General features: G+C 34.5%; 3 protein-coding genes across 3 annotated transcripts; all 3 read left to right on the top strand.

The window, feature by feature from the left end:
• Positions 1 to 677: 677 nt before the first annotated feature.
• On the top strand, positions 678 to 5,535 carry LOC123208831 (glucan endo-1,3-beta-glucosidase 4-like). Its single transcript, XM_044626410.1, has 5 exons — positions 678 to 1,002; positions 2,294 to 2,495; positions 3,077 to 4,324; positions 4,923 to 4,950; positions 5,048 to 5,535. Exons 2-5 carry the CDS (start codon positions 2,429 to 2,431, stop codon positions 5,190 to 5,192), a joined length of 1,488 nt encoding a protein of 495 aa, XP_044482345.1. The 5' UTR covers positions 678 to 1,002; positions 2,294 to 2,428; the 3' UTR covers positions 5,193 to 5,535.
• A 308-nt stretch (positions 5,536 to 5,843) lies between these two features.
• On the top strand, positions 5,844 to 6,992 carry LOC123208607 (feruloyl CoA ortho-hydroxylase F6H1-3-like). The gene is made up of 2 exons (XM_044626137.1): positions 5,844 to 6,343; positions 6,413 to 6,992. The coding sequence occupies exons 1-2, from the start codon at positions 5,844 to 5,846 to the stop codon at positions 6,990 to 6,992; spliced, it is 1,080 nt and encodes a 359-aa protein (XP_044482072.1).
• Positions 6,993 to 9,271: 2,279 nt separating this feature from the next.
• Positions 9,272 to 10,419, top strand: LOC123208605 (feruloyl CoA ortho-hydroxylase F6H1-3-like). The gene is made up of 2 exons (XM_044626136.1): positions 9,272 to 9,771; positions 9,840 to 10,419. The coding sequence occupies exons 1-2, from the start codon at positions 9,272 to 9,274 to the stop codon at positions 10,417 to 10,419; spliced, it is 1,080 nt and encodes a 359-aa protein (XP_044482071.1).
• Positions 10,420 to 12,187: the final 1,768 nt, after the last annotated feature.

Raw genomic sequence — 12,187 nt, 5'->3', positions numbered from 1 at the left:
TGAGAAACAAAGGCTTGTGACAGAAAAGAGTCTGAGAAGGAGACGCCTTTTGACGATCGCATCCCACCTTTTCAGCTTTACAACTAAGTTAGTAGCCTGGTATTCTCTTTTCTTGGATTCTGCATGTTTTCATCTCTACACCGGGCTTTGTTTTAGTTTTGGAATTTTTTGAAAATTGACTGTCCTTGCCTGGTGCTAATGTAACATTTGGTCCACTAATGGACCCTCTGAAGCATCGCATTTGCTATTGCTGGTATCAGAGTGGTATGTAATATGTTCAATCAATCCCCATAGCAAAAATATACCTAATTAAATGTGAAAAAAAACATACACAATTTATCCAATTCCTCAATCGTTAAAAATAAAAAAACAAAAACCAATTTGAAACTTAAAGAAAACCATATTTTCATTAACCCATAAAGTCCATTAATTGAGGACAAAAACCTATCTTTTTAACCTTTTAATCTCCTTGACACACAACTTAGGTTTTTAGCAGCTAAACCGTTCTCTTTGTCCTTTCGACTACTTCCAAGCTTGAAATAACTTAATTGATATGACTTTCGGAGGGAAAATCATAAACAAAATCACCATAAATCTCCTCTTATTTATCTTTATATGCATGTCTCATTCATTTCCACTTAACCAATCAAATAACACAAAATAATTGACCCATCTATCTTATGGACGGCCATGATCCTGATGTCCCCAAAAAGACAAAACTGCTGAGAATCAACAATTTTGTCTGTTGGGTATTAGATGCAAATTAAAGGTCAGATATCCTAGAGAAATGCCATCAAATGTACATAGCTGCCGTTACAGCTTTTTAAGTACAGTGACTAAAGAACTAGGAGCGGGTGATGCCTTTGCTGTTTTAGAAACCAAAATATTCCTAAGTGGCTCGGATTAGTGAGTTTTGTCTAAACTCACTTCTCTTACTGGTTTCTTTTCTTGAAGTTCTATTGATTCTTTTCAGGAGACTTTCAGCTGGGCAGCTTGGATCAGGTACTTTTTGAGTTTTGTTCGTCATTTGTTGATCAGGGTTCTTTGCTTTTGATGTTTTGTAGGGTTTTGACATCTGGTTTCTTGCTTTGTGTTGTTTCGACTTCTGGGGTTGTTTTACTTAGGAGTTGTTCCTGTTTCAGGTCAGATGCTTTAGGTTTTCCTTGAGTCTGAGCCTGACATAGTTGCAGTTTTATGTCTTTGTTAGTTCTTAGATTTGCTTAGAGATTCTGATTGGTAAAGATCCTTGTAGAATCTTGCTGAGTATTGAGCTGCTTTTGCTAATTTTTTGCAGTTCAGTTATGCTGCATTGTGATTATGGGATGTTTAAAAATAGGTCTTGTCTTGCTTAGCTTCCCTGTAGCTGTAGTATTATTGGCTTGCAACTGTGTCTATTTATTTAACTAAAATTCATGTTTTATACAAGCCATTAAACTGTTAACCGGTATGGGAAAATTGGATGATGAGGAACCACTTCCAGTACGATGGGGTAGGCCATATCTAAAGTGCCTCAATTGAGATTTGATTAACACATAAGATTTTGACTGATTTAAACTTGTGGATTGAGCTTAAGTTTCATTTTCTTAATCTCGTACACTTTATTATGGAAATTGCCGCCAAATTAAAGTATTAGGTGATTGAAGGTCTACTTGTTTGTAGAAGTAAGTTAGGACTTCTGTAGAGGCATGTTTTCGTATTAATAGTTTGGTGATTGATGGACTTCTTCATGCTTCTCATCTTTCCTTTTGCCCCTGCACATGCTCTTCTCCTTGGTTTATCTGGGAGGAAGACAGAAACTACAGTTAGATGGTTTCTGTTTTAAAAGTGATTTTGGTAGTTCTTCATAGTAGTAATGTCATTGGACTTATTAGCTATTGATTTTGGAGGCAACTAGTTGGTTAGTATAATTACAAAAATACTTGTTAGCTATGAGTGAGTACATTGTTACTTCAATTTTCAATAGTGACGATTCGGCTAATCTATCCTTTATTGTTGGTCACTTTATTTGGTAGTATTGAGCATGCCAAAATAAGATGCCTTCATTATCTTTGAGCAAAAGCATGATTTTCTATTTGGAAGTTCTAATACTTTGCTTTCATTGCTGGCTTTATGCATCATGCAAATGTGTGTTAGTTCTTTTTTCTTGTTTGAAACATGTTGTCACTATGTATATATTGGCTTTTTCTGCAGAAATTCCTAAGGTAAAACAATATTGATTATATCTACATTGATTTATAGTATATCAATACTGAGTCTGGCTTTTCTACTCACTACTATGTTTTCTCTTCTACAGTTGCAGAACTTTTTCTTCAGTAATTTGGTATTACATTCCATTTTGCAAGTGTTTGTGGAAGATTTGGTAGTTTAAGCTCTGCCTGGGTGTAAACGGCAGAGGATTGAAGGTCTGGGTTGAAGTTTTCTGGGACAAATGATGCCTGGAAAATGGCTTGGAAGTGTGCTTTTTCTTGCAATTGGCATGTTTGCCCATGCGTTAGGTAATTTATTAAACTTGTTCTGGACTTCGATATTCCTGTGTTAATTATGTCTAATTTTCATATTATAAATATATGAATTGGATTATAAACTTCATTTACTTTAAAAATTTAAAAGTACGTAACTCAGAGGAGTTCTTTCTTATTAGGTTTAAAAGTATTTACAGTTACAAAGGTGATAGTCTTAAAGGACTTCACAATTTGTGAATGCCTTGTACAGAAATAGTTTCTCTGGTCTGTGAGTTTATGCCTTGGAGTCCTATAGTACCCTATTCAATGAAAAAGAAAAGAAAATTCTAATACATGTGAGACTTGACATATTGATTACGGGCATAATGACGATGAAGTATTGGAGGTTTTGTTCTATAAGGTAGTCAAGAAAAGATGTGAAGGCAAAAAGACTCCCAAGAAGACAAGGGAATGGAAATTGTAAAATGCTTAAGAACAAAATATAAACATTACCAACCATGAGGGTTTTCGTATTGGAATACCTCATCCATCATGAAAGGAGCCTTTTAAACCTGGTAGGAAATTTCACCAATGCAGGATTATCTTTCTGACCAGTTGTTCCTCTGAATGTTTAGGTGCATATGTTGGGGTAAACATTGGAACTGATGTTTCTAACATGCCATCAGCTTCCGATGTTGTTGCCATACTTAAAGCCAATCAAATCACTCATGTGCGCCTATATGATGCTGATAGTCACATGCTGAAAGCGCTTGCAAACAGTGGGATTGAAGTAATAGTTGGTGTCACAAATGAGGAAGTTCTGGGGATTGGAGAAACTCCAGCAACAGGAGCGGCCTGGATTAATAAAAATGTTGCATCTTACATACCTTCAACTAATATTACAGCTATTGCCGTTGGCAGTGAGATTCTTACTACAGTCCCTAATGTGGCACCGGTTTTGGTGTCTGCCATGAATAACCTTCATAAAGCCTTAGTTGCTTCTGATCTAAATTCACAAGTCAAAGTTTCAACACCCCATAACATGGATGTTATTCCTAAACCGTTCCCTCCTTCCACTGCTACCTTTAATTCTTCATGGAACTCTACAATCTACCAGATCCTTCAGTTTTTGAAGAATACTAACTCCTATTTCATGTTAAATGCTTATCCTTATTATGGTTACACTAAGGGAAATGGTATTTTTCCAATTGATTATGCCCTTTTCCGACCACTTCCTGCAGTCAAGCAAATTGTTGACCCAAACACGCTTTTCCACTATAGCAGTATGTTTGATGCTATGGTAGATGCTACCTACTATTCTATAGATGCATACAATCTTTCAGGGATCCCTGTTGTTGTCACAGAATCTGGCTGGCCTTGGCTTGGTGGAGCTGATGAAACTGATGCAACTCTTGAAAATGCTGAGTCCTACAATAATAATCTGATCAAAAGAGTATTGAATGAGTCGGGTCCTCCCAGTCAGGCTTCTATGCCCGTTAACACATACATTTACGAGTTGTTCAATGAAGACAAGAGGCCTGGGCCTGTTTCGGAGAAAAACTGGGGTGTCTTTTTCACCAATGGGACTTCTGTTTATCCTCTGAGTTTGAGTACTTCCAGTCAAATTTCTGGCAATTCTTCTGGTGTTTTTTGTGTAGCAAGAGAGGATGCAGATTCTGATAAGTTGCAGGCAGGGCTGAACTGGGCTTGTGGGCAAGGCCAGGCTAACTGCTCTGCCATCCAAGAGGGACGGCCATGTTATCTTCCCAACAATGTTAAGAGTCATGCTTCATATGCCTATAATGATTATTATCAGAAAATGCATAGTGTTGGCGGAACATGCAACTTTGATGGCACAGCTACAACAACTTCTATTGATCCCAGTAAGTTTCCACTATCCCTTTTTCAATATTCTTAGGTTATAGGTGGTGTTTGGATTCAAATTTTGTGATTTGACTAAGAATGCATAAGATCCAAAAATGGTAAGAAAAGAGGATTCTCTGAAAGCTAATTTATTGGAGAAAAATGCTCTGTTTATATGGAAGATTGGACACTTTGTAGTTCAATTTGTGTTACTGTCAACACTAAAATCAAATTCAAATGAATTGCACAATTGCAATTGTATGATAGTGCTTTTACTACACAATAAATGTTTAGCGGTTGAGAATTTGGATTCCTTTGCCATTTCTTTTCAATATTTCAAACTGCTATGTGTTTTACCGAATCATTTTGAGGAGACCTTATTCTTCTTTGTTATTTAGGTGACACCACTGTCCCAGCCCTGTTCCTTCTTTTAACACTCTTTGTTTCAAAATGAACTCTCTTGCTATGACATTGACCTGGCTTTTTTCACCTCAAATCTGTGACACTATATGTGTATCTACTTTCACTTTCATACATACACTAATATCTAAGGATTTCTGATCCTCTTTAGTTGCTCAATGTGTGCTAATTTCTTGGTTGGTGGTTACCTCCTTGCAGGTTATGGTTCCTGTATATATGCAGGAAGGTGAGAATCTGACTTCATTTACATAAAAACTGTTCTGAAATAGAAATCGTAACTTCTATATGTTTTAGCCTTACCCTGCAAATTTATTTTGAAACAGTTCAAATTCAAGCACAACTGGGGGGCTTTCACCTCCTGTGGCATTTGGACCAGCAAGTCCCATAGGAGGAGGGACTACAGCTCTACTAGTTTCCACAATTCAGGTTCTGGTATTGACCACCTTTCTTGCTCTAATCTTGCTTTGATTTTGTGTCGATTTGGTTCTCTACCCCCCTGGAGCAGGTAAAGCAGCTGTCAAGATTGCTAAGAATGAAGCATGGAAGTGCTAAAGCTCATAAAAAATTGACAATGTAATGAATTCATAGGCAACGCACAAGCTGAGAGACTCTCATGGGTGGTTCAATAGTTGATGCATTTCCCGTTTCTTTTAACCAATTTTGGTTCTCCCAAGGGGGTCTTTTATTCTTCTTCACAGGGTGTATTTTGGGTCTGATTGTAATGTGTAATCTTATAAATGGATAGTAGGTCTACATTTTTTGGGACACTTTTGATCTCTTCATTTCATTATGGAATTGTGATTTAGTTCAATTACATTCATCCTTTTTATTATAGTTTTGCTTTGCCCTTCATGGAAATTATAAATTATAATTTTCATGAATCAATAATTGTCATCAAGAATGGTTCATGAATCATGCTTCTATATATAGTAATAAAATTTGCTGAGGAATTGGTGATTCAAGGTAAAGAGCATGCCATTGCTCTTAAAATGGCATGCACATTGCCCTTAAACTAATTGCCAGACAATGCGATATAAATAGCCACTGATTTTGCCTTTGTAATCGCACTGGCACAAATACAACATTTGTTTTACACTCTTTTATTTCTTTTCAATTGCAATGGCACCAACAACTTCCTTCTCTGACCCCTCGGATGTGAGTGATTTTGTGATAAACAAAGGCCATGGAGTAAAGGGTCTCTCCGAAATGGGACTCAAAATCCTTCCAGAGCAATATGTTCAATCCTCAGAAGAGACAATCGATGACTCCAAAATCCTGGCTTATGAATCCATTCCTATAATTGATATGTCAAAATGGGATGAAACCAAAATTGCGAAATCAATTTGTGATGCAGCTGAGAAGTGGGGATTCTTTCAGGTTGTTAACCATTGTGTTCCTGTTGAAGTTCTGGATGGAGTGAAGGAGGCGACTCATCGGTTCTTTGGGTTGCCGGCTGAGGAGAAGAAGAAGTATTCCAAGGAGCTTTCGCCTTCTAACAGTGTGAGGTTTGGCACAAGCTTCGGTCCTCAAGCTGAAAAGGCGCTAGAATGGAAGGATTACCTCAGTTTATTCTATGTTTCTGAAGAGGAGGCTTCTGCTTTGTGGCCTCCTGCCTGCAAGTAAGCGGATATGTATAGTTTTATTGATATACTAATATTATGACTAACTAAATTTTTATTCGGTTGTAGGGATGAGGTGTTGGAATACATGAAGAAATCTGATATTCTTATCGAACGGCTTTTAAAAGTACTGATAAAAGAACTAAAAGTCAGCAACATTGACGAAGTGAAACGATATCTTTTGCGAGGTTCTATTAGAACTAACCTAAACTATTATCCTATTTGTCCGAATCCTGAGTTGACAATTGGAGTAGGTCGTCATTCAGATGTTTCAACTCTCACAATCCTCCTTCAAGATCATATTGGAGGGCTGTATGTGCGAGCGGCCGATGGCGAGAACTGGATTCATGTTCCCCCAATTGAAGGTTCCCTTGTGATTAATGTGGGGGATGCATTGCAAATACTGAGCAATGGGCGATACAGAAGTGTTGAGCATTGCGTTGTTGCTAATAAAAGCAGTAACAGGATTTCGGTTCCAATTTTCGTGAATCCTAGACCAACTGACATAATTTGTCCTCTGCCTGAAGTGCTTGCAAATGGGGAGAAAGCAATCTATAAGCAAGTTTTGTACTCGGATTATGTGAAGCATTTCTTCAGAAAGGCACATGATGGGAAGAAAACTGTTGATTTTGCTACGTTAAGCAACTGATTTTTAAGAATCTAAATGTATCTTCAGTTCATTCCACTGCCTGCTGTAAGAAATTGAAGAAATAATGTTTGATCAGATTTAAATCTCTGATGATCATATTGTAATATTTATATAATAAAGTGTGTTTAATTCATATTCTCTGCTTTCAAGTAGTCTTGTTACTAAAAATACCTTTCAAACTAATAACATAAATGATTTTTATCTTTACCTTTATATTTATTCATTTTTTAGACCTCCCATTTCACATTTACCAATCTTCCTTCATTCTCTCCATCCTAGCCAAATCTCCACATTGACATGTTTTTCAATTTAAGATAACATTTTTCATTACAAATTTTTTATTGTGTTGAAGATGAATTTTTGTTATATTGATTACTGTTAATTGAGTTGTATATGTTGGTTGAACCCCTGGATTTATGTTTAAAAAATGTCTAGGGTTTTATAGTTGTTACGTGTTCTTGACAAGTCCATACGTTTCAACAAAAAAACTATGTTTTATGTAAGTTTGCATCTTTTGGCTTAAACCTATAGATTCAATTGAAATCTAAGGAATCAACAGAAAAAATATATGGGGAATAAGACAAAGGTTGGCCGAAAAGTGAAGTCGGACAAATAATAAGGTTTTAGCAAAATTTGACCAAATTATTAGAATTCTATTTGGTTGAATATTGTTACCATGTGATCCACACCACCTTTACAAGAAAGGTGACAAAGAGTATTAATCCTAATAATTTCATACTCCCACAAATCGTTAATCACAAGTTTTATTTATTAAATTTACTCTTATACTTAAAATATTTATTTCTTTATCACCTATGTTATCTCTTTTAAACTATTATTATTATTATTTTCCTCTATTACATATTGTCAATGATTTATCTTCGAGCGTGATGGAATGCTTTCAAAAATCGGTGCTGAAATTTCACCCCTCTTCTAAAATTTCATCCTTCTTCTACCAATCCGATACTAACGTAACAGCTAAGGCACATGTAATAAAACAAGTCCAAGATCCGAGCCCTCAAGCAGCCGCCCAAAGCCAATCATTTGGTAGAAACAGCGTGGTTGCTTAAGAAAAACCCGGTGCATGAACTTACTAGGGTCGGGATTCATGAACATTGATCCGATTGCAACCGCACTGTCTTAATTAAGGGAATTATTATTAAAATATAATTGGTGAGGAAAAATGGCAAACAAACATATAAAATTAGGAGGGAGTTACCTACAATTAGTTCAAAAAAGAACTGAAGCCCGGAGAGTTGAAGAGCTGGTGTGTATCAGCAGTGGAAAGAAAAAGACGAAGAGGTGGCCTGTGTCTACAGTAAAAAAAAAGATGGTGAAATTTAGGGCTCCTTTGATACTTATAATTTAAAGATTATTTTAGTAATATATTTTTTATTATATACATTATCTTGTTTGATTTATTAGTAATAAAAGATTACGGTAATATTTTATTATCAATACTGACATAGTAGATAATATAGGTGGTAATCTGATTATTATCTTCACTTTAAATATTAAAAAATTATCAAATTAATCTTGATTATATTATTATTTATTAATTTTTTGAGACAAAAATAAATTTATTTTTAATTAATATAATAAAAAATAATTATATTCAAGAGTATTTATTTTAAATAATTTATTAGTATTATTTTATTATTTTAATCAAACATAATAATTATTTATATCTATCAAATTTTATCAAATATAGTAATCATTTATACCCAATAATCGTTTAAATAACTTATTTTTAAGATTATCTCTCTGTTTTGATAATAAAATATTATCCAAATTAAACACTCTTTTGAAGTTAAAATTTTAAGTTTATATAATAATGGTAATTTTGTAATAAGTTAAAAATATTAAAGATATATTTTCTAGTAAAAATACTAATATAAAAGGGTAAGAACAGTATAGACTAGAGATATATATATCCCTGTTTAAGGTTTATCTTCAATCCCGAAGATATTTTTATTTTTATTTTTTTAATTTTAATTTCTATTAAAAAATCTACTCTTTATTAGAGTTGGGACAGACTAGAATCTTATTTTAGGGACGAAATTATCACCCCTATTTGGCGGAAATAATTCTTTTGACCGTATGAATATAACTGCAGCAATTCAATGCACGGAAACAAAAGAGACCTAAGATGGCATGCACATTGTCCTAGAACTAATTGCCAGACAATGCAATATAAATAGCCACTGATTTTGCCTTTGTAATTGCACCAACTCAAAAGCAATATTTGTTTTATACTCTCTCATTTCTTTTCATTTGCAATGGCACCAAAAATTTCCTTCTCTGACCCTTCGGATGTGATTGATTTTGTGATAAACAAAGGTCATGGAGTAAAGGGTCTCTCCGAAATGGGACTCAAAGTCCTCCCTAAGCAGTATGTTCAATCCTCAGAAGGGATAATCGATGACTCCAAAATCTTGGCTCATGAATCCATTCCTTTAATGGATATGTCAAAATGGGATGATAGCCAAGTTGCCAAATCAATTTGTGATGCAGCTGAGAACTGGGGATTCTTTCAGGTTGTTAACCATTGTGTTCCTGCTGAAGTTTTGGAGGGAGTAAAGGAGGCGACTCATAGATTCTTTGGGTTGCCGGCTGACGAGAAGAAGAAGTATTCCAAGGAGCTTTCGCCCTCTAACAGTGTGAGGTTTGGCACAAGCTTCAGTCCTCAAGCTGAAAAGGCTCTTGAATGGAAGGATTACCTCAGTTTATTCTATGTTTCCGAAGATGAGGCTTCTGCTTTGTGGCCCCCTATCTGCAAGTAAGTGGTTACGCATAGTTTTATTAGTATGCTAATATTATACTAACTAAATTTATATTTGGTTTTAGGGATGAAGTGTTGGAGTATATGAAGAAATCCGAAATTCTTATTGAACGGCTTTTACAAGTGTTGATGAAAGGACTAAAAGTGAGTAACATTGATGAAGCGAAACAACGTCTTTTACGAGGTTCTATCAGAACCAACCTAAACTATTATCCAGTTTGTCCAAATCCTGAGCTAACAATCGGAATAGGTTGTCATTCAGACGTTTCAACTCTCACAATCCTCCTTCAAGATCATATTGGAGGGCTATACGTGCGAGCGATTGATGGCGAGAACTGGGTTCATGTCCCCCCAATTGAAGGTTCCCTTGTGATAAATATAGGAGATGCATTGCAAATACTGAGCAATGGGCGATACAAAAGTGTTGAACATTGCGTTGTTCCGAATAAAAGCAGTAATAGGATTTCGGTTCCAATTTTTGTGAATCCTAGACCAATTGACATAATTTGTCCTCTGCCTGAAGTGCTTGCAAATGGGGAGAAAGCAATCTATAAGCAAGTTTTGTACTCGGATTATGTGAAGCATTTCTTCAGAAAGGCACATGATGGGAAGAAAACTGTTGATTTTGCTACGTTAAGCAACTGATTTTTAAGAATCTTAATGTATCTTCAGTTCATTCCACTGCCTGCTGTAAGAAATTGAAGAAATAATGTTTGATCAGATTTAAATCTCTGATGATCATATTGTAATATTTATATAATAAAGTGTGTTTAATTTCTTCTATTTCAATTTATTTGTTTAGCCTCACGCCATGTAATGTATACATATCAAACAAACTATATTTCATTTAATATACATAAACTAAATAAATAAATGATACAAATTAATTGGAGGGTAACAACGTAATAATACCACCCTTCTATACTTAGATTTTCTTAATTATAGATCCCAAAGAGGGTATTTAGGTTCTCTCAATAAATAAAAAGTATATCATACTTGAATCTATCTGATATTCGTGATAATAAAAAAACTGGCTTAAAAAGAGAGAGAAATTCTAATTATAAGATATCTAATGAAACTATCGTTGAAATTAAAATCTCATTTAAAGAAAAAGATATCAAATATCGAGAGTTTTTTTTTGTATATTATATAGATGATCCAATCCGCAAGGACCGTGATTGAGAATTCTCTGATCATCTCTCTCCAAGTAAGAGGCGAAATAAAATCAACTTGAATTCGAAACAATTATTCTAAATCTTAGTAAAAGACTAAATTTATTATCTCATATTTGCTTTTCGCGAAAAATACCAATTGAAGTGGAGGGTGAATACCACCAATTACATATCAAAATCCAACTTTTGACTTTTCTCCAATTAAACATGCAAAAATTACATATACTCTGACAAGAATTATAATAACACACGTGTTTTGATTGTTGAACAATGTTTCTCCTTAATTTGTTTGTATACCCATTTTTCCCGAAATTACCTCATATATTAGCCAACTTTTCTTCCATTTAAAAAAGGTTTGAAGAGTTTGATTTCAAACATCCAATCCGTTAATCACAATCAAAGACGCCATTAATTAGCATAAGGTGACCAGATTTCTTGCACTATTACAATTTTCAGTCGATTCTGTGCTGGGGAGAGGGATCAGAATTTGGAAGTATTATGAATTATGATAAATGTTTGGATATAAGATTGGAGAAATTATATTATGTTAACATTTTAACCTGCAAATTGAGAAATTATGTTCATAATTTTTCTTCTCTTTACTTTCAAGAAGCCTTGTTATTAAAAATACCCTTCACCTAATAATATAAAAGTCTTTTCATTTTCTCGTATCTCTATATTTATTTTTCACTCAATCTTTGCACCTTTCCCTCTTCACTCATTTTCACTATCTTTAACCAAATCTTCACGTTAATGTATTTTTCGATTTAAGGTAACATTCTTCAATTTTTTATTTCTTGATGTGTTGAAGATGAGGTTTTGTTATAATGATTATTGTTGACTGTGTTGTATAGAACTATAGATTGGTTGAAATCTCTGGTTTTATGTTTGAAAAATGCATAGGGTTAGTTGTTGCCTTTTTTTGGATGAATCCATGAGTATTAGCTAAAAAGCTGTGGTCAATGTAGTCCAGTGTTTTTTTTGCCCAAACTCATGGATTCAGCCTAAAGATTCATCGAAAAAGAAAAAAATTACTAGTAGTAAGAATAAGGTTGGCTCTCCTGAGCATTTTCCAGATTTTAATTGTTGTTGCTATAATCTATCTTATGCAACGCTCTAAATTGTATATATCAGTTGATGATGGGAAATTGCCTTAATTATGTTAACCACTTCAACATCTTGTATGACATTTGGCAAGCACTTGTATACCTATACCTATGCAAGATAAATATGAAAACAAA

Source organism: Mangifera indica, chromosome 2, assembly GCF_011075055.1.
Source record: "Mangifera indica cultivar Alphonso chromosome 2, CATAS_Mindica_2.1, whole genome shotgun sequence".
Classification (NCBI taxonomy): domain Eukaryota; kingdom Viridiplantae; phylum Streptophyta; class Magnoliopsida; order Sapindales; family Anacardiaceae; genus Mangifera; species Mangifera indica.
The sequence above is the reverse complement of the archived record's forward strand: the minus strand, read 5'-3'. Positions and strand labels throughout refer to the sequence as shown.

What these genes read in the sequence shown, in the direction of transcription:
- LOC123208831 (XM_044626410.1), top strand. Translation starts at nt 2,429, where the DNA reads ATGATGCCTGGAAAATGGCTTGGAAGTGTGCTTTTTCTTGCAATTGGC. An exon ending in AACAACTTCTATTGATCCCA is followed by an intron (nt 4,325 to 4,922) that starts GTAAGTTTCCAC and finishes ACCTCCTTGCAG; the next exon opens with GTTATGGTTCCTGTATATAT. An exon ending in TCCTGTATATATGCAGGAAG is followed by an intron (nt 4,951 to 5,047) that starts GTGAGAATCTGA and finishes ATTTTGAAACAG; the next exon opens with TTCAAATTCAAGCACAACTG.
- LOC123208607 (XM_044626137.1), top strand. Translation starts at nt 5,844, where the DNA reads ATGGCACCAACAACTTCCTTCTCTGACCCCTCGGATGTGAGTGATTTT. An exon ending in TTGTGGCCTCCTGCCTGCAA is followed by an intron (nt 6,344 to 6,412) that starts GTAAGCGGATAT and finishes ATTCGGTTGTAG; the next exon opens with GGATGAGGTGTTGGAATACA.
- LOC123208605 (XM_044626136.1), top strand. Translation starts at nt 9,272, where the DNA reads ATGGCACCAAAAATTTCCTTCTCTGACCCTTCGGATGTGATTGATTTT. An exon ending in TTGTGGCCCCCTATCTGCAA is followed by an intron (nt 9,772 to 9,839) that starts GTAAGTGGTTAC and finishes ATTTGGTTTTAG; the next exon opens with GGATGAAGTGTTGGAGTATA.